Consider the following 19,941-nt stretch of genomic DNA (forward strand, 5'->3'; position numbering starts at 1 on the left):
AATTGCTCTTTCATTCGATGCATTGTAAGTATTGCAGGTATTATAAGTTGAACGTAATGAATGCTACAAGGCCATAAAACCCGGAAATTCATTTTGAAACACAATGTACACTCATCAAAAAACATTTTGCATCACCCTGGTTCCCAGAACTCCTGAAGACAGACGATGACTGTGGATATTGTATCACAGACACAGCTCCTTTGACAGTTCAAGGATGTCACTAAACCCTCCCAAAGATGTAAACAACCGTGCATGAGCAGCGACAGTTGATCAGTTCCAGTCATTCCACCAGGAAGGAGGTACAATGCTCGTGTTGTGTATAGTTCAACGATGCCTAGACGGTCAATACCGCGGTTCGATGCGTCCGCATTGTTACTTTATGCCAGGAAGAGCTCTCAACAAGGGAAGTGTCCTGGCGTCTCGGAGTGAACCAAAGCGATGTTGTTCGGACATTGAGGAAACACAGAGAGATAACATTCCTTCTCTCAGGCCACCGAAGGGCAACTACTGCAGTGGATGACAGCTACCTACGGATCATGGCTCGGAGGAACCCCGACAGCAACGCCACCATGTTGAATAATACTTTTCGTGCAGCCACAGGACGTCGTGTTACGACTCAAACAGTGCGCAATAGGCTGATCCTGGTGCAACCATATCGGCAGCATATTGGCGAGGCATTCGTTTTCATGGACGACAGTTCGCGCTCCCATCGTGCACATTTTGTGAATGACTTCTCTCAGGATAACGACATCGCTCGACTGGAGTGGCCAGCATATTCTCCAGCCATGAACCCTATCTAACCTGCCTGGTATAGATTGAAAACGGCTGTTTATGGACGACGTGACCCACCAGTCGCAGTGAGGGATCTACACCAAATCGCCGTTGAGAAGTGGGACAATCTGGACCAACAGTGCCTTGATGAACTTATGGATAGTATGCCACGACGAATATAGGCATGCATCAGTGCAAGAGGGCGTGCTATTGGGTATTAGAGGTACCGGTGTATACAGCGATCTGGACCACCATCTCTGAAGGTGTTGCTCTATGGTGGTTCAACATGCAATGTATGTGAATGTATGCTTTCCCGGCGTATACAGCTGGCGAAGAGTTCTCGGGCTTCCAGCAGTTTGAAGACACCGCCACCCGGCTGGAAGCCCGAGAACTCTTCGCCACATGCAATGTATGGTTTTCATAAGCAATAAAATGGACGAAAATGATGTTTGTGTTGATCTCTATTCCAATTTTCTGTACAGGTTCCGGAACTCTCGGGACCGAGGTGATGCAAAACCTTTTATTATATGTGTATTATTATTCGAGTATTTTTGGTCCGCGCATAATATACTTAACACTAATAATAATCTCTGAGAAAAAATGAGAAAGTAGCATCGTGTGGCAGGAGTTTCAAAGAGAAAATATTCACTTTATCATAACTTCACGTAAACGGATTTTTTTCTAACCAATCGAGTGACAGATGCTCACTTCTTGGGCCGCATTTATACTTGCTTTGTGCCGCACATGGCACTCGGGTTGGACACCCTTAGTGTATAGTATGACAGCTATTGATGTATCTAACGTTGCTCTAATTTTTCATACGGAGATCACAACGCTGTGTGCCCAGAGAATGTTCAAGTGCAGTCGATCGCTATGAAAAGGTCGAATCATTGCATTATGGACATTGGAGCCGACGTGACGGTTGACTTTAGTGCACTGGCAGCAGAACGGATGGAGACAGTTGGGCTCAGGACAACTGTGTGGCGAGCAGAGTAGACACAGGGCCTTCCAGAAGGATAGCACTAACAGAAGATCACAAGTTTGTTCCATTGACTCTGGAGAATAGACGGATGACAAGAACAGATATCCGAGCAGATATTACACGCTGAGTGTCGCACGGACAATAAGGAGCGGGCTACTGGAAGCTGGCTTGAGATTTCGAGTTGTCACTCGTCTTTTACCATTGACGGTATACTAAAGACAACGAAGACATACATGTGTAATGCCAATGTCAACTGGGATTTTGAGTGGCATTCTCTGGTGTTAAGTCACGAGTCTCCTTTCTGTTTGGTGGTGGTCAGACAAAGAAAAACGTGTTAACAATCTGTTAAAGGTGACAGGAAACAGCGATTCTCGAGACCCGTATCTCTCCAAGTCCTGGAAACAGGATGTAGGAAGTTATTGGGTTCCTGGAAACAGGATGTACTACGTTATTGGGCGTGTCAACAGGTCTGATACGGTAATTGTTGAACGAAGATTGAATGTTCGCCAGTATGTGGCAAGAATTGGTAAACCCCGTTGTCATACCACATTCCAGCAGGATGATACAAGACGCAACACTTCAGTTAGAACACAGATGCCTTGAGGAATGTACGGATCCTCGACTGGCCCACCTAGTCACATACTTCGTCACATGCATGTCTGGCATGCGATGGAAAGACGCACAGGATAATTCCAGCCTCTACCCAGCAATCGTCGTGAACTGACACAGAAGGGTGTTACTGACATCACAAGAAAGTTTTGTGTGTGACATACGAATGCTGCTTGCTTCCGTGCCACAACGAAAACGAAAGTTCACTCGTCCCTGATGATATTGATGTTGATGATGGACATCATATTGATGTTGATGATGGACATCAATTTCGAATAAAATTAAAGTTTAATCATTTAATGTCTATTACATGATGAACATTTCCACCAGGTTAGATAAATGTCGGACCGGCGATTTATGATGTATTCTTTCCATTTCCGATAACGTATTAGTGTGTTTTTGCGTCTAAATACTCGTTTCACTTCTTTTAGTTTCGTTGCACCCTCATGATTCAAAAATGAAAGAAGTCTAATACGTATAGCATACACACTAACATTCTTTCAGAGAGATAGACTTTACATTCTAAAAACATAGTAATATATTGCGCAACGGTAGAATGCAAGACCACTCATTCTACGAGTAAAAATTGTTGTTACGGACAGCGTTTTTATTTTCGTTACTTAATACGTGCCTTGTTCGTACTATGGCGCTTTGAATCGTAGCCACTACTGCCATTTCCAGTGCCCCTATAAATAAGATACATTTCGTTCCATATTTAGAGTTATTCGTTTATTATTTCCCACTACTGAGAACGTGAAAGAATTACGAAATACGAGGGTTATTCCAAAAGTAAGGTCCGATCGGTCGCGAAATGGAAACGACTATGAAAATCCGATAAAGCTATGCACAGATGTGTTGGGTAGTGTCTCTAGTATAACCCCAGTTAGCATCACGTCGCTCTTCTCATTTCTGAGCTCGCAGTGAGTGCGTAAAGATGTCTAGAAAACAGTGTCTGCCGCCAAGTACGAGGGCCTGGTGAGAAATTTCGCCTGAAGCTATGCAGCCAACATTACATAACTGTCGTGCTGTTTCGTCTTCACGACAATTCTCAGCCGCATCTCTGGTCACATGAACCGCTGTCTTTGAAGACAACATTTTGACACAGACAACGAGGTGTAGGCCAGCGTGGAGAATTGGCGGAAAGCACTGGCGGCTGCCTTCTATGATGAGGCTATTGAAAAGTTGGTACAACGCTATGACAAAAGTCTAAGTCAGAACGGCGACTACGTAGAGAAGTAGCTGAAAGGTGTAGCTAATTGTTACAAGTAAAACATTTCTGATGTTCACTGTGGTTTCAATTTGGCAATCAATCGGACCTTACTTTTGGAATAACCCTCGTACATATTTCATGTACACACTCTCACTCTCCGTCCGGAAAGACCTCGGAAGGTCCGAGGTACCTCAGCCGATAGGCGTCACCGGATTTGGATATGGAGCGACTCTCCCGGCCGTTGACAATTTTCGCGACCGGAACCGCTACTTCTCAGTCAAGTAGCTCCTTAATTGGCTAGGCAGCCCAAGACGGTTACCCATCCAAGTGCCGAACAGCACCTAACTTCGCTGAACCGACGGGAACCGCTGTTACCACTGCGGCGAGGCCAGTGCCTTTAGTGACAGTAAAGCGATTCATTTTTTAAGATATGTTCTACATCGTATTTTAAATGTTTTGAAAGTACTCTTATTGTTTTCGTTTACCGTTTTGTATTCTTGTTTTAATTTAAAAAACTGAGAAAATCAAATTTCTTTTATTCGGGGCGCTCAGAAACAGTCTGAGGAGCTGGTGTTTGATGGTAGGTTGTGCTGAAAAATAACTGCTACGAAAAAAATTCGATACGTTGCGCTGTTTCTGAATTAATTACTATTTTTTTTAATCTTATGGGACTAAACTGCTAAGGTCATCAGCCCCTAAGCTTATACACTATTTAACCTAAATTATCCTAAGGACAAACACACACACCCATGCCCGAGGGAGGACTCGAACCTCCGCCGGGACCAGCCACACAGTCTATGACTGCAGCGCCTAGACCGCTCGGCTAATCCCGCACGGCTAATTACTACTATTGATGTTAGCCAATCAGCCCGTTGCTCACGCCAATTCAGGAGACCCCAAGATACAGTTAGTGTCAGTTGTTTCATGGCGTAGACGACAGTGCATGAGACTATTCAGCGTTTGGCCCGCCTTAGATCCTTAATACCGTGGAACGTTCAGTTTTTTGTATCGCTCTCTTGTTCGGTTTTGCGAAACCATACGAAGAACCCCTTGATGAAGTCGTCTCTGGCGGCCCACTTGAATTTCCCACGCAACAGCCTGATTCAATAATTCATGCTAATTAACTCTGAAACGACGCAACTTATCGAAATTGTTTCTTAACAATTATTTCTCACCACAACACACCTAACAACACCGTTATAAGTTTTCATACTGTTTATGACCACCGTGTATAAACCTTCCCATTAATTCCATTTTTTCGAATTTTTTATTTCTCTGATAAATATCTGACCTCTTAATGTAGTGTTTTTTTAGTCTTAATGTATTGCTACTTACTCTCTGTCTAAATAGTGGGACGTTAATATCAGTGACACACCCTTCCGCCTCCGTTCACATTGGGCGAGGGAAATGAAATAATAATAAGGGAAAACAAGTCAAATGTTGAGTGCTTCTGTGAACGGCACACAGATGCTGCGTACTTATGTGCGACAGCATTATCAGTACCTGACAGAGTTTGCAAGTGACCTTATTGTGGGTCTCCATTTCGCCGTCTGGTCGAATCGTGCAGTATCCAGTTTTGTGGAGCATTTGGATGTGACGGTGGCTCGATGTTGGACGTAAAAGCAGGCATACTCGTCGTGAAACTTTCGGTGGACAACCTCTAACCATCTGCATAGCCGCCCTGTGCACCAAACTCATCGTAATCCCTTCACATCTGCGCCTGCCACACGTGAACAAATAATGGACTCATTCTCACGTTGTCATCCAGCACCTTTCGTTGGAGACTATTAGGAGCCTGACTACGGAATTACCGTTATATGCGTAGGTTGCCTTTGGTTGCGTTTGGAATCGTGCCGTAATCGGGAACTATGGACTGCTTATGAATACCGTCGTATTACGTTCAGCGGTGAATCTTGGTTCTGCACTATCACTGATGTCCGCCGCCGGTAGCTGAGTGGTCAGCGCGACAGAATGTCAATCCTGAGGGCCCGGGCTCGATTCCGGGCTGGCTCGGAGATTTTCTCCGCTCAGGGACTGCGTGTTGTGTTGTCCTCATCATCATCATTTCATCCCCATCGACGCGCAAGTCGCCGAAGTGGCGTCAAATCGAAAGACTTGCACCAGGCGAACAGTCTACTAGACGGGAGGCCCTAGTCAGACGACATTGTAGTACTATCACTGATGACCATTGTCGGCAACTAAGGTGGTGGTAGCCTCCTATGAGTCCCTAAGATTACGCACTACTTAATCTAAATTAAACTAACTTAAGTAAGGACAACACACACACCAATGACCGAGGCCCCCAACCTCTGATGGGGAAATCCGCGTGATCGTGGCAAGGCGCCTCGGACCACGCTGCTATCCCGCGCGGCGTCGGTGACTATGGTGGCGACCTGGGGAGAGGCCCCATTCTCCCAGTATTTTGGAGGGGCACAGCAGTGATACTCCTGGCGTCGCGGTGTCGGTAGTCACCGGCTATGACTTCAGGTCATGGCTTGTAACTGAGGGAACTCTGGCGGCACATTGGTGTTCAAGGACATCCTGCATCCTCCTTGTTATATCTCATGTGACAGTACTTTGGTGCCATTTTCCAACATGAAACAACTCCTCACACATGGCACGTGTCTCTGTGCACTGTCTGCATGATGTTTAGTTGCGCCTGTGTCTGGCAAAATTCCCAGATTCGTCACCTACAAAATATGGGTAGGACCAACTTGGACATCACTTCCGTTCAGGACAGGCAGAAAAAGTGAGGAAGAGCAAAAGAAAAGGTGACAAGAGTGGACGAAATACTAAAAGAAGAAGAAGAAAAAGGGAAATAATTCAAGGATTAGAAAGCACTAAAATGGGAAGTGGGAGGAGATGTATGAAAAGAACTCATTAAGAGATTCGGGTTGGACTGAGATGAGTAATAGTTCCATAGGACCTATCTCTTCTGACTTGTAGAGAGAGGCTTGTTTCTCTGGTTTACATAATAAATGGAGTCACTCTTATTATATCAAGTGAGCCAACGCAACGAAATTAAGAGTGTTTTTTAGGTTTGTTTTTCTTTTCTACTGCTTTTTATTGATCGTGAAAGAAACAATTAAAAGATATCACGTTACTCTTGCAAGCAATGCGACTCTGAACTCTGTGTTATTCCATTGTTTTAACTGTATCACACAAAAAAGAGTTGTTAATACGTGTACTTTATATTAGTTACAACAGTTATGCACCAATTTGCCTCAGGAGAGGTTACAACGATTCTATGACAACTTTCTCAACCGAGTCAATGCATGCAATCCAGGCCAGGGGGCGTGCAACATTATACTGATATACTGATAAGCGAGCTCATACTGTCAAGTTACCGGCCGGAGTGGCCGAGCGGTTCTAGGAGCTTCAGTCTGGAACCGCCTGACCGCAACGGTCGCAGGTTCGAACACTGCCTCGGGCATGGATGTGTGTGATGTCCTTAGGTTAGTTAGGTTTAAGTAGTTCTAAGTTCTAGGGGACTGATGACCTCAGATGTTAAGTCCCGTAGTGCTCAGAGCCATTTCTGAACTGTCACGTTCTTTGTAAATTTGACTCGAATTTAGGATCCCTGAAATAACATAACATTCCCTCCCAACCCGTGAAGGTTCATTTCTTTTCGTTGGCCCATGCTGGATACTTCACTTTTTGGTCAGGCAGTCCATAAAGTTCGAAGTTCCTGTGAAATACTGAAACATAGAACCATACAGTATACTATTGGTCGGTTTTGGTGAGATATGTTTTATTAAGGGTGTAATCCTTTACTAAAATTGTGTAATCACAAATATACTGAAAATACACATTTTAGAAGTAATCACAAGCAAAACTTAAGCAGAATCTCGCTTTGATTTGAAAGCTCTGTCCAGTGTTTGGCGATGGTACCACAGTTAGAGAACCTGTGCGAGTCGACAGTATCACTTGTTGCGCAATGGTGATGATGCCCAGGGACGCTCTCCTTCCCAGTAGTTGCTGTCCTCTTCCGAAGAGTCTTCAGGCTGCATCTGGCCGGCCACCGGCTGGTACGCAGGAGCGGCACCAAACAGCCAGGCACGGAAGTACGGTCCTTCCTCTACCATCATAGAGAACAGCCCCGTCTGCAGAAGGCGCGTCCCGGCGCTCAGACACGCCTGAAAACACGGGAAACGCTTGTTTCAAAGAGAATGGCGGTTTTAGCATTTTTCTCGCTTAGCGAGTTATACAAACGATGCACAGCACTACAGCTAATTGCCACGTTCCATCAGTATCGCACTTAGTAGGAAGTATCACTCATGGCCAACCGTCGCAAATCAGATATTCACAGCATACGAACTAACCTAGTCAGTACCCTGCAAAGGAATCAGTGGCGTTGTTGTTGTTGTTGTGGTCTTCAGTCCTGAGACTGGTTTGATGCAGCTCTCCATGCTACTCTATCCTGTGCAAGCTTTTTCATCTCCCAGTACCTACTGCAACCTACATCCTTCTGAATCTGCTTAGTGTATTCATCTCTTGGTCTCCCTCTACGATTTTTACCCTCCACGCTGCCCTCCAATACTAAATTGGTGATCCCTTGATGCCTCAGAACATGTCCTACCAACCGCTCCCTTCTTCTGGTCAAGTTGTGCCACAAACTTCTCTTCTCCCCAATCCTATTCAATACTTCCTCATTAGTTATGTGATCTACCCATCTAATCTTCAGCATTCTTCTGTAGCACCACATTTCGAAAGCTTCTATTCTCTTCTTGTCCAAACTATTTATCGTCCAAGTTTCACTTCCATACATGGCTACACTCCATACGAATACTTTCAGAAATGACTTCCTGACACTTAAATCAATACTGGATGTTAACAAATTTCTCTTCTTCAGAAACGCTTTCCTTGCCATTGCCAGCCTACATTTTATATCCTCTCTACTTCGACCATCATCAGTTATTTTGCTCCCCAAATAGCAAAACTCCTTTACTACTTTAAGTGCCTCATTTCCTAATCTAATTCCCTCAGCATCACCCGACTTAATTAGACTACATTCCATTATCCTTGTTTTGCTTCTGTTGATGTTCATCTTATATCCTCCTTTCAAGAAACTGTCCATTCCATTCAACTACTCTTCCAAGTCCTTTGCTGTCTCTGACAGAATTACAATGTCATCGGCAAACCTCAAAGTTTTTATTTCTTCTCCATGAATTTTAATACCTACTCCGAATTTTTCTTTTGTTTCCTTTACTGCTTGCTCAATATACAGATTGAACAACATCGGGGAGAGGCTACAACCCTGTCTTACTCCCTTCCCAACCACTGCTTCCCTTTCATGTCCCTCGACTCTTATAACTGCCATCTGGTTTCTGTACAAATTGTAAATAGCCTTTCGCTCCCTGTATTTTACCCCTGCCACCTTTAGAATTTGAAAGAGAGTATTCCAGTCAACATTGTCAAAAGCTTTCTCTAAGTCTACAAATGCTAGAAACGTAGGTTTGCCTTTCCTTAATCTTTCTTCTAAGATAAGTCGTGAGGTCAGTATTGCCTCACGTGTTCCAGTGTTTCTACGGAATCTAAGCCATATCAGCCGGTGCCTGGCGCCGTTTCCGTGGGGGCGAAGTTTCGTGACAGGCAGAAAAATTTAGGATTGACAAAAGAAAAAGGGACGAGAGTGGACGAAATATGAAATACTAAAAGAAGAAGAAGAAAAATGGAAATGATTCAAGGATTAGAAAGCACTAAAATGGGAAGGGAGAGGAGATGTATGAAAGAAACTCGTTAGGAGATTCGGGTTGGACTAAGATGAGTAATAGTTCCATCGGACCTATCTCTGCCTTGTACAGAGAGGCTTGTTTCTCTGGTTTACATAATAAATGGAGTCACTCTTATTATATCAAGTGAGCCAATGCAATGAAGTTATTAAGAGTGTTTTGTTAGGTCTGTTGTTTCTTTTCTACTACTTTTTATTGATCGTGAAAGAATCAATAAAAGACTCTGAACTGTGTGTTATTCCATTATTTGAATTTTATCACACAAAAAACAGTTGTTAATACGTGTATTTTATACTTCCTTATAAAGATGTGTTGATTTTAACAAACAAACAGATGAAGTAGCGATGAAATTTAAGAAAAATTGTGAGATGTCAGCAAGAGGGTTGGTTCAAATGGCTCTAAGCACTATGGGACTTATCATCGGCAGCCAATAGTCCCCTAGACTTAGAACTACTTAAACCTAACTAACCTAAGGACAACAAACACATCCACGCCCGAGGCAGGATTCGAACCTGCGACCGTAGCAGCAGCGCGGTTTCGGACTGATGCGCCTAGAACCGCCGGCCAGCAAGAGGGGGCGTGGGGTGTCGGATAGTTGAAGTTTTCCGTGGCAGTTACCCTAGTTATGCCACTGAGTGGCACATAAATGCATTTTCAAATACTTTCGGATAGATGTGTTACTTTTTTCTAATTAATGACTATGTCTACGACTTTCCCCAGGGAGGTCGTCAAAGCTGCACGAAAGTAAAGCAAAAATTAGTTACTACCCTCATTTTCAGAAGAAAAACAGAACATCTTGAACGACTAGAGATAGGACATTCATATTCACAGGATATTTACATTAGTATGTTCTGCAGAAATTATTAATACTTCCGTTACCTCGGTTCAGCAGGTGTCCCGTTGCCTAGGAGGCACAGGGTCCGCCATAGACCCTGATAACTCTTTCCGTAAGTGATGGCATCGATGCGTATAAGGCGCGAATGGCGTCCTGTTGTACAGCCATCCATGCTGCGGTCACCTGGTTCCAAAGTTTATCAGTGGTGGCTGGCATTGGATCACACCGGTGCACCCGCCGTTTCATCATATCCCACACATTTTCGATTGGCGACGAGTCTGGTGATGCGGCGGGCTTGCACCTACTGTGGTTTCTGGTTGTACCCAATAGCACCCCAAACCATAAGGCCTTGAGTTGGCGCTGTACATCTTGTGCCACGAACCAAAATGTAGCCATCATTTTCAAAGAATAGGAGCTTGGATTCGTCGGAAAACACTATCTGATGCCATTCCTGTCCCCCGTGACGTCGTTCCATATACCACTGCCAACTGGCGTGTTTGTGCACATTCGTCAAAGGTGGCGTAGAAGTGGACGGCGCGCACGTAACCCATGCTATAGTAAACGGTGACGGACTTTCACCCCTGATAATGTATAATGTGTTACACTGTTGCGCCAGAGCCAGGGAGGACGCAGATCTATTCTGTAATGGCATTCGGATGAGGTGTCGATCTTCTCGGAGGGTGGTCTGGGAGGTAAGACCTGACCCATCTCGTCATGTTCTGCAGCCTTCCGTGAACCACTCTGCACACACCCGCTGCAGTGCCGAAACGCTTCGTCCTATACGAGCAGCAATTTCCCGGATGGATGTGTAACAATCTCTCATGCCGATGATGCCCTTGTTTCAGAATCACTGATTAGACGGTGCGATTCGCTCATACGTCTGCAAGACACCTTGCACTTCTGCTCACATTGATCCATTTATAGCAACAACAGGTAGGTGGTGTTGCACTACGATATCGATGTCGACCTTTAGCCGATGGGCCGACATAGTTCAAATGCTAATCATTTATACAGAACATGCTAATGTACATGTCCTGTGAATATGATCGTCCTGGCTCTAGCCATTCAAGGCGTTTTTTTCTGAACTTGTGTGTATACTGCGAAATAAGAGAACTCCTCAAAAATGGAAATATGGTCTAACCGTAGTCCTTCACAAGAAAGCGTACAGCCAATACATATGGAACTACCAGTCCTCTCCCCACCCCCCCTTTACACATTCACTAAAGTTATTACCAACCGCACAGAGAAAAGAATGAACGTAAATCAAAATAAAAGAAAGGTAGTGGAGAGTAGCAAACAAAGTCATGTGGTGGTGAGAGAGTTAGAGTAGGGAATGAAATGTTGATAAAAGTAGACATGTTTTGTCATTTGGTCACCAGATTAACTGACGAAAGCAGAGGCCAAGAGGATATAAAGTACAGACTGACACTTGTAAGAAAACTTCTCTAAAGTTGAGAAATATATTAACAACGAAATTTAAAAATTTTTAATGTAAGAGTTTGAAACTTTCCTGAAAATTCTTCTCTGAATTGTAGCCTTCTGTGGAACCGAAACGTAGACAATAACCTTTAGAGAAGAGAACACATGCGTCTGACATGTGTTGGATAAGAATCCTGAAGATTTGGCGGATAAATCAGAGGTACTGATCCGAAACGAGAATAAACGACCTTTATCACACGTCGATTGAAAGAAAGGCTAGGTTGTTAAGACATACTAGGAGACATCAAAGAATTTTTGGCTGAGTAATGGAGGAAAGTATTGGGGAAAATTATAGCGAGAAACCTAGACTTGCCTACAGTACGCACGTTCAAGTGGATAAAGGCAGTAGAGGCTATGCAGAGATTGCACAGGGCGAATTAGAGTGGCGAGTACTACAACACGAAAATACATTCAACTTTAATCAAAACGTGAACATGTATCTTTAGAAGTGGATATACTTCAAAGGGCCATTTGCAAGTTGTGAATAAAATTGTAAACTGGAGCAATTCACTATTTCTTCTGGTATCAATCGATATTCCGAAAGCATCTGATTTAATTTCAACAAGAACTGCACTAAAAACATTTTTGAAGAGTCCGTTACATTTGACCAGGACAGTGAGACATACAGAATTGAAAGATTAGTCAGAGAAGGAGGCCCTATATTACTAAAGCTACTCTCATCAATTTTAGAGTAATTTTTCAGATCTCTTAGCTGCGATAAATCTAAGGATGGAATCTGAAACCTTAGTTTTGCTGATGGCACTGTACGCTTTTCGTACAAATAAACTTCAACAACGCATGGAAGAACTTAATGGGACGAGATTTAAGTATGCCTCAAAATAATATATAACAATAACAAATCAGTTTTGTTGCTGTTGTGGCCTTCAGTTCGAAAACCGGTTTGATGCTGCTCTCCACGCTAGTCTGTCCTCTGCGAGTCTCCTCTTATCTCTGCATACTTACCGCAACCAGCATCAACTTCAACTTGCTTTCGGTTTTTAAGTCTTGATCTTTACAATTTTAACCCCCAGCGTTTCCTTCTACAGGTTGATTCTTATTACCGTTTACAAAACCATTAAGTGACTTGGATGATGCTGAGGCAAGTACTTTAATATAAGACACATGGAGCCGCAAATGTTGGGAAACACCCCAAAAGTGAATAACATATGTTGAACATGTGACGTCAATAGATGACATACCGTTCCCAACGATAAATACAGGCCTGAGTGCATGTCCGTGAGACGTCGGCAATGTAGTGTTCGAGGTCAAAGCCCTTTGGTCAAATCTTTGACAGTGTAGTAAGGAACCATTCATCAATCATCTGTTATAAAAGCTAGAGGGACGGCCGTTGTTTACACGTTCATTCGTTTGTTTTGGTTAATTTAAGCTAAAAAATGACGAAATATATTTGATGCGTGACTACTGCCAAAGTGACAATTGCAAAGCATCAAGAATACGAAATTCTCATAATACAAAGCACACTGACTACAAGAACTGCAACAAGCGATTGGAATATTGCAAAGAAATAGCTTATATTGTTGGTTTACACATATATGACTTTTACATACATTTTAGATGAGATACATAAGATTATGACACTTGATGATGAGAGGTTGCTAAAAGTAACCACATACGAGGGAAGAGAAAACAGCAATAAATAGTTCAGAATGAATTCTGTATGGAAGAGAAAGGAAATAAGTTATGAAATATTTGAATATAATGACATAATTTTGTTTCACTGACATGAATTTGCTTCAAAGGTTTTTTGTGAGATGGAGTAGGACCTCAAATACGGTTTTGCTACGAGAATAATAATGAAAAATTTATCTAAAGTTGGACTTAATTTGCCTATGTGGTGTCAGTTTTTGTCAAAAGCTGTCCGGTTTGTCATTGGGTTACCAAATTTGCCCTAACGCTGTCAGATGTTGTCCTAATTCTGTCAGATTTTATCTGATTGTTGTCAAAGAGGAAGAGTGTTGATTATTCTGTGTTAGACTAAAAAGAGGGTCTGTGCACAACTTACAGTGAAAGTCGTCGCATTGATAACATGTGGACTGAAAATTAACTGAGACAGTATAAGTTGAAATTCTAATGAAACTTACTTCAACTTGTAAATGAATATTTTGTCACCATTTTGACCAAGACAAATATTACACCATAGCCCAATGAATATGACTGAGGCTCAGGAGATGAGCAATACATGACAAAGAAATTATTCTTCTGAATATTGTAAAATAATTTCTTGAAATGTTACTCCAATTATGTAATTTCTCATTTTTTATGACATTTGATCTTGTCTTATGTACATGTATTGTATTATGTATATGTATTTACATATCAATATTTTGTGAGCAGATGCAGATTGGAACTTTCAGGTCAATTGTAAAGCGATGCCTGAAAAGTGATTGAAGGACTCTTGTTTGAAATAAAGAGACAAGGAAAGTGAAATGCAAGAAACATAAAATGGGTGATGTGAAAGAACACATGGAAACCAATTTTATGAAGACTGAACACAAGAATTAAAAACAGTCACTATACTCTGTCTTTAAAAATTTTTATGTATATTAGTTGTAAGGTGTATTCTTCTTGTAGCATTTATGATTATTCTCCATTTGAAAGCAAACCCTTTTATTTCTAAAGAATAGCTTTAGCTCTCGCAGATACCCAAACCTCTTCAGGAGCTACTGAAATAAAATAACCCCTTGTTTTACATTCATTTTTTGATACCCTAATGAAATACTCTCCAAGGAGGCAATTCATTGAAAGTTTCGTACTTCCAGTAGTATCTAATAAGTGATTTGGTATAATACATTAAAGTTCATAAAATTTATTACTTTTATGTCATGTTCGTTCAATATATGCTAGCATTATTTTGCATTCACTAATTCAGCCATAATTAAGTAAAATTAGGTTGACATTTTTGTTTTCCACTATTTTGTGTAATGTGATGTATACCTCATGCAAAAATCTTTTATACTGTATATGCCGGTTTTGGCATAAAATACGAAAGGTGTGTATAGTTATTCATAATAACTTTGACCTTTTAATTGTTAATTTTATAAATTTGCGCTCTAGTTCTGTTAACTTCATTGTTAAGAACATATAAATAGGGGGAGCAGAAGGCTCAGAAAGAGCTCAGTTGGAGGCTTCACTGACGCGACCACTGTGTCGCACATCAATGTAATAATGTAATTGTTGTACTTTTGTATTGTGACTTTGTAGCCTGTTATATGGAGTGGGCTCCCACCAAGAAGATATTGTGCAGCTTGTCATTAATAAACCACTATAAATCGACTTGGTACCTGGATTATTTCATGGAATTCACGTGACAAGATCCTCCAGTTTACAGATGAAACGGACCAGGACGACGACTTCAGCAGCAGCATCAGGAAGCAAATTACTCCGTGTTACACCAAACTAAGATATGTATAAGCAATGAACTAAACTTTATATGTCACTGCAGAACTAATTACTAAAGTGTGTGGGTTTTACGTGGCGTTTAAACATAATAACAAACTTTTAGGATCGAAACGACATTTATTTCGTCAATTAATAGAGCGAATACAGAAAGATGGCTGTCGACACAAAGACAAAACGGAAGGTCAAAGAGCATAGTCAAAGAACAGTCGCTTCGCGTCAGAGACGTCACAAGTGTAATGTTTGGAAACTGTTCTAGCACTAAACATATGCATTTGTCTCAAAGTTATCTTTGAGTGGTGGAGGCCAGAGTGATCTATATACAGGGCGAGTCACCTAACTATTGCCACCTAGAATAACTGTGAAAGTATGATGGTAGCTGAAACGTTTGTGCGGCAAATGTTTAATGAGACAATGGGGGCCATAATATGACGTTGGTTTTTTGTTGCTAATGGGGGTCGCATCAGAGATATGAAGATCAACTTCTTTTTAAAAATGGGATGCTATAGTTTGGTGCTTATTTTCTGAAAGCGGTTATCGAGTCGAATCTAATGCTGTGTAACAGTAAGGTCTTTGAAGGTCAACAAAGGTAACAAAAGTTGCATGAATGTCCATTTACAGAAGGTGTTCAAAGTGATGACCATTGGTATCAATGCAGTACTGCAATCATGTTATCATGGATTGAGTGGTATTCTTTATCACATCGGCACTTATCGAAGCACATGCTCTGAAAATTGTCTCTCGTATATCGTGCAAATAGTTAGTATTCGCCGAATACGGCGTATCCATCTAAAGTGCCATTGACATGTGAACACCATTCGGTGGTTTCGCAATACAACACTATCGTCGAAATCAAGCGAATGTGAATGATATATTTCATCGAAGAACAAGAGAATGCCAACGAAATTCAGCGAGCGCTAGAGACTTATACACTGAAAGATATCCTCAACGTACTCACAGTATACGTCATAATACGTATGATACATTGAGAATAACTGTATCTTTAACACATTGGAAACATATCCCGCAAAGGAAAGTTAATAACGAGAAAACGGAAATTGGTACTGCCACTGTGGTTCGAGATCCTTGTGTTAGTTCGCGTCAAAAAGCAAGGGAATCTGGCATGAGCCAGAGTAGTGTAGTTCGTGTTCTGCATCGCCATAAATATCATGCTTACCACAACAGTCTCCACCAAGACTTAACTGGTACAGATTGTATGCATCGTATTGAATTCTGCTGATGGACTCAACTTCAGATTCAGAGGGATGACACATTTATTAATTTGATTTTATTTACTGACGAGGCTACATTCACGAACCGAGAAACTGTTAATTTGCATAACATGCCTTATTTGTCAATTGAAAATCCATGTTGTCTGCGGCAACTGTGGTCGGTGACTGTATGGCGTGGGATTGTGGAGGACAGAATTATAGGCCCTTACTTCATTGAAGCCTGTCTAATAAAGGGGGGCGCAGTCTAAAGAAAGTCAAACATATGTTCTGCCAATCTCAAAATTACATTTAGGATAGAATCTGACATTGAGCAGATCAGATTTATACAATTTTTGCACTCTATGTATTTTTTGAGAATGAATTATTTACAGTATCCATATTGTGCTTCATTCTAGTGGGATCCAAAGGAATAACTGGTTTGATTTGCTAATCATGAGTAAAGCAAATTCCTAGGTGCAGGTTGCTAATCGTAGGGTCATTTTAATCATTTGTAGGCATTAGAATACCATCAAAAAAGCAACATTAGGCTACCGCACATACACATGCCATATGTTACAAACACCACTCGGATTTATACAAGATCGTGTGACTCATCTCTCCAGTTCTATCTTTCGCTGCGCAATGCAAGCCCAATACAAAATTATGTGTTGTGAGAAGCAGCTGTCCAAGTGACGCCCTTGATCGTAGCCACCCTTCCAACAAAGAGTTTCTGGCGATCCTACCAGACAAACTAGTGGTCATAATGCATAATGCCTTCACTCTGTGCAAGGAATGACTATCTGATGTGGCTGTTTGCGTATGAATCTGTAGGCCGCTGAAATCCTAGGACGAATGACAAGTGTCGCTTCCTTACACTAATGGCGACAACAGTGATACCAGATGTTACGTCATGTTCAACATGGTAAGAAACCTCCAGGGAAGGACCATCGAGTATCCAATATTGCTGAAACTGTACTTGTCGACGCTGTCCTGAAGTGTCTGAATATTCCAGTGCGATATACAGGAGATGAAGAAATTCTTTCAATAACCCAAATACAGTGACACATGAGATGTATTCGCAGTTGCGAAAATGGACAAGCATCAACTGTATAATGGAATGACGACAGTGAAAATTTGTGCCGGACCGGAACTCGACCCGGATTTCCTGCTTATCGCTAGCGGTCTATGGTTGACAACATATGAAAGTTTGGGGTCTAACGGTGAGTCGTCCCCAGATAGCCTAATGGTAAGTCGACTGCCTGCAATAAATGGGAAATCTGGGTTCGAGTCCCAGTCCAGCACAAAATTTCATTGACGTCATTCCATTAGACAGCTGATGGTTGTCCATAATCGCAACTGCAAATACATCCCATGTATTTCATAATGGCTGTAGACCCCATAGTGCCTGTTCCTTTGGACATACATGCAGGATTTCTTCAAGTTTTGTTTAATGTTAACAGACTTCAACATGGGATCCATTTGTTGCCCTGTACACGCCGAGATAATACTCCACTTCTCGCCACACTTTCACCAATATTTCAGGTGTAACTGTCCCTTTTGTAGCAACGATTCTTTCCCATACATGATTGATGCCTCTGATCTTTTCACTGTACACAATATTTTTTATGTGGCCCAAAAAGAATCTGTTCAACAACATCTTCAGAAGTTCTCAGTCTACCTGGTGATTTTGATTTTGAAACACTTACGGTTTCCTTGAAAGACTTCAGCCAATGACGGATAGTTTTTGCTGTAAGTGGTTCACTATCATACTGACGTCTAAAATTGCGTTGCACTGTTATAATGACTCAGTTTTCACAAGCCAAATAATACACTGCACTTCCTGTTACTGAGCTGCTCTGCACTGCACTGCACGCGCGCCTGGACTGAACTGAGGGAACAGAGGAAAAAAACAGCGCTGGTGCCATCTCAAGGTCAAGCAGACCTCTCAACTGCAGGGCACCAAATTCGGCGGGTTGATGAATCAAACACCACAAACTAGAATAGTGTATGTCACTTTGTACAGAATCTAGTACACATTAAAACTAGGGAGTACTTTTTCAAACACCCTGTACAGTTATTGCAATGCGAACTTCCTCGCACCGAGTACATGGTGCATTTTCCACTGTTCAGTTTTCATTTTCCCTTCTCAAAGACTGCACATGCAAGAGTTGTGAATGCTCGTAAATGATTTCAGTGATAAACAAGATCACGGATTACTCTTATTAGAGGCTCATAACCTGTAGGATAAAGAAGCAAATCAGCAAGGCGGCGGCACTTCGCATGAGGTGACGGTCGGCATGCTGTATCGCCTTGCGGCAGCCAGACTTCCACAGCGACATGCCCAGCCTCTGCGGGTCGTACCTGCAATCAGCAACGCACTTCGCACCAGTCTCATACACTTCACTTCACTCACTCACGATACATAGAGCGATTATGAGTTTCCCTGGAAGATACTCGGTCTCACTGCTTATGAACCTTCTACAGTACCATAACTATCTGCACTGTCAACGATATTTGTTTTAATTGTTAATTCATGAAGATGACGGTGATGTACTGCTTTCTTCATCTTTGTCCACGTTCACATATCTCACACACACACACACACACACACACACACACACACGAGCGCGCGTGCGTGAACAGGGCTATTCAGAAGACAAATGTGCGAAGACTATTACGTTGGTGCATAAGTTCGTAGTCTTTTTGTTTTGCATGTTGGTATTCCGTATGCTACGGATTTATATATCAACAGGCATTATTTATTTAAAGTTCACTGTTGCTATTTGAGCTTACGTATTCTCATTTTGTCATTTGGAGATGATGAGTGGAGTTATGGACACTAGAAGATGGAATGCCAGGTGGAGAAATCGGGACATTTCCGACGTATTGTTCTGTTTGAGCTCAGTAGAGAGGTGACAGCAGCAGAGGCAGCCAGAAACTTTTACGCCGGGTATGTTATGGACAGAGCACGACAAGCAAATTGTTTTCTCCTTTTAAGGAGGATCGTTTTGACATTAGTGACTCTCCAAGTTCAGGAAGAGCTTTGGGCTTTGATGAAGATCATAGAAACATATTAATTCACAATGATCCACATTAGTGTACTCGAGAAATGAAATCATTCCACCATTGTGAAAACATTTGCATGCAATGGGGAAGGTTCAAAAAACAGGTGTTCGGGTACTGCATGCTCTAAGTCAAAATTACAAAAATCAGCGGTTGCATGTCTGATTACTCGTCATCAAATGGGTCATGAACAATACCAACCATTCCTCTCCTGTCTCATTATGGGTGACGATAAATGTTAATATAAGGAAAAGAAAGGAACAGTTGATCCCAGACAACGCAGCAACTTGCTGTACAAAAACCTGCTAGCAGCCATGAAAGATAATGCCATGCATCTGATGAAACGGTGACTGCCTGGTGTACTATAAACTGCTTCTCCGAGGTGTAACCATCCCTGATGAGATTTATTGTCACCAACTGAGACGTCTTGCAGCGCAGTCCGAAAACAACGACCATGAAGAGCGTGTGAAGCGATCCTAACCCACGATAACGCCTACCCACATTTTGCTGGATCAGCGGTTCCCAATCTTTTTCCAAGCGGGAACATCTTCTACAACGACCTGAGTTGGGTGAACTACTGACTTTTAAATATACATACAGTAGACGTGTACAAACTTTAATGCTAAGCAAAA

At 42.1% G+C, this 19,941-nt stretch overlaps 1 protein-coding gene across 1 annotated transcript in view; it reads right to left on the reverse strand.

The window, feature by feature from the left end:
* Nucleotides 1-18,468: 18,468 nt before the first annotated feature.
* The window catches only part of LOC126461204 (peripherin-2-like), a 54,344-nt gene continuing 52,871 nt past the window's right edge, over nt 18,469-19,941 (reverse strand). Inside the window, exon 3 of the mRNA XM_050095981.1 lies at nt 18,469-18,607. Within this exon, the coding sequence (XP_049951938.1) occupies nt 18,469-18,607 (139 nt within the window). The remainder of the gene's footprint in view (nt 18,608-19,941) is intronic.

The sequence above is a fragment of the Schistocerca serialis genome, chromosome 1 (genome assembly GCF_023864345.2).
Source record: "Schistocerca serialis cubense isolate TAMUIC-IGC-003099 chromosome 1, iqSchSeri2.2, whole genome shotgun sequence".
NCBI lineage: Eukaryota > Metazoa > Arthropoda > Insecta > Orthoptera > Acrididae > Schistocerca > Schistocerca serialis.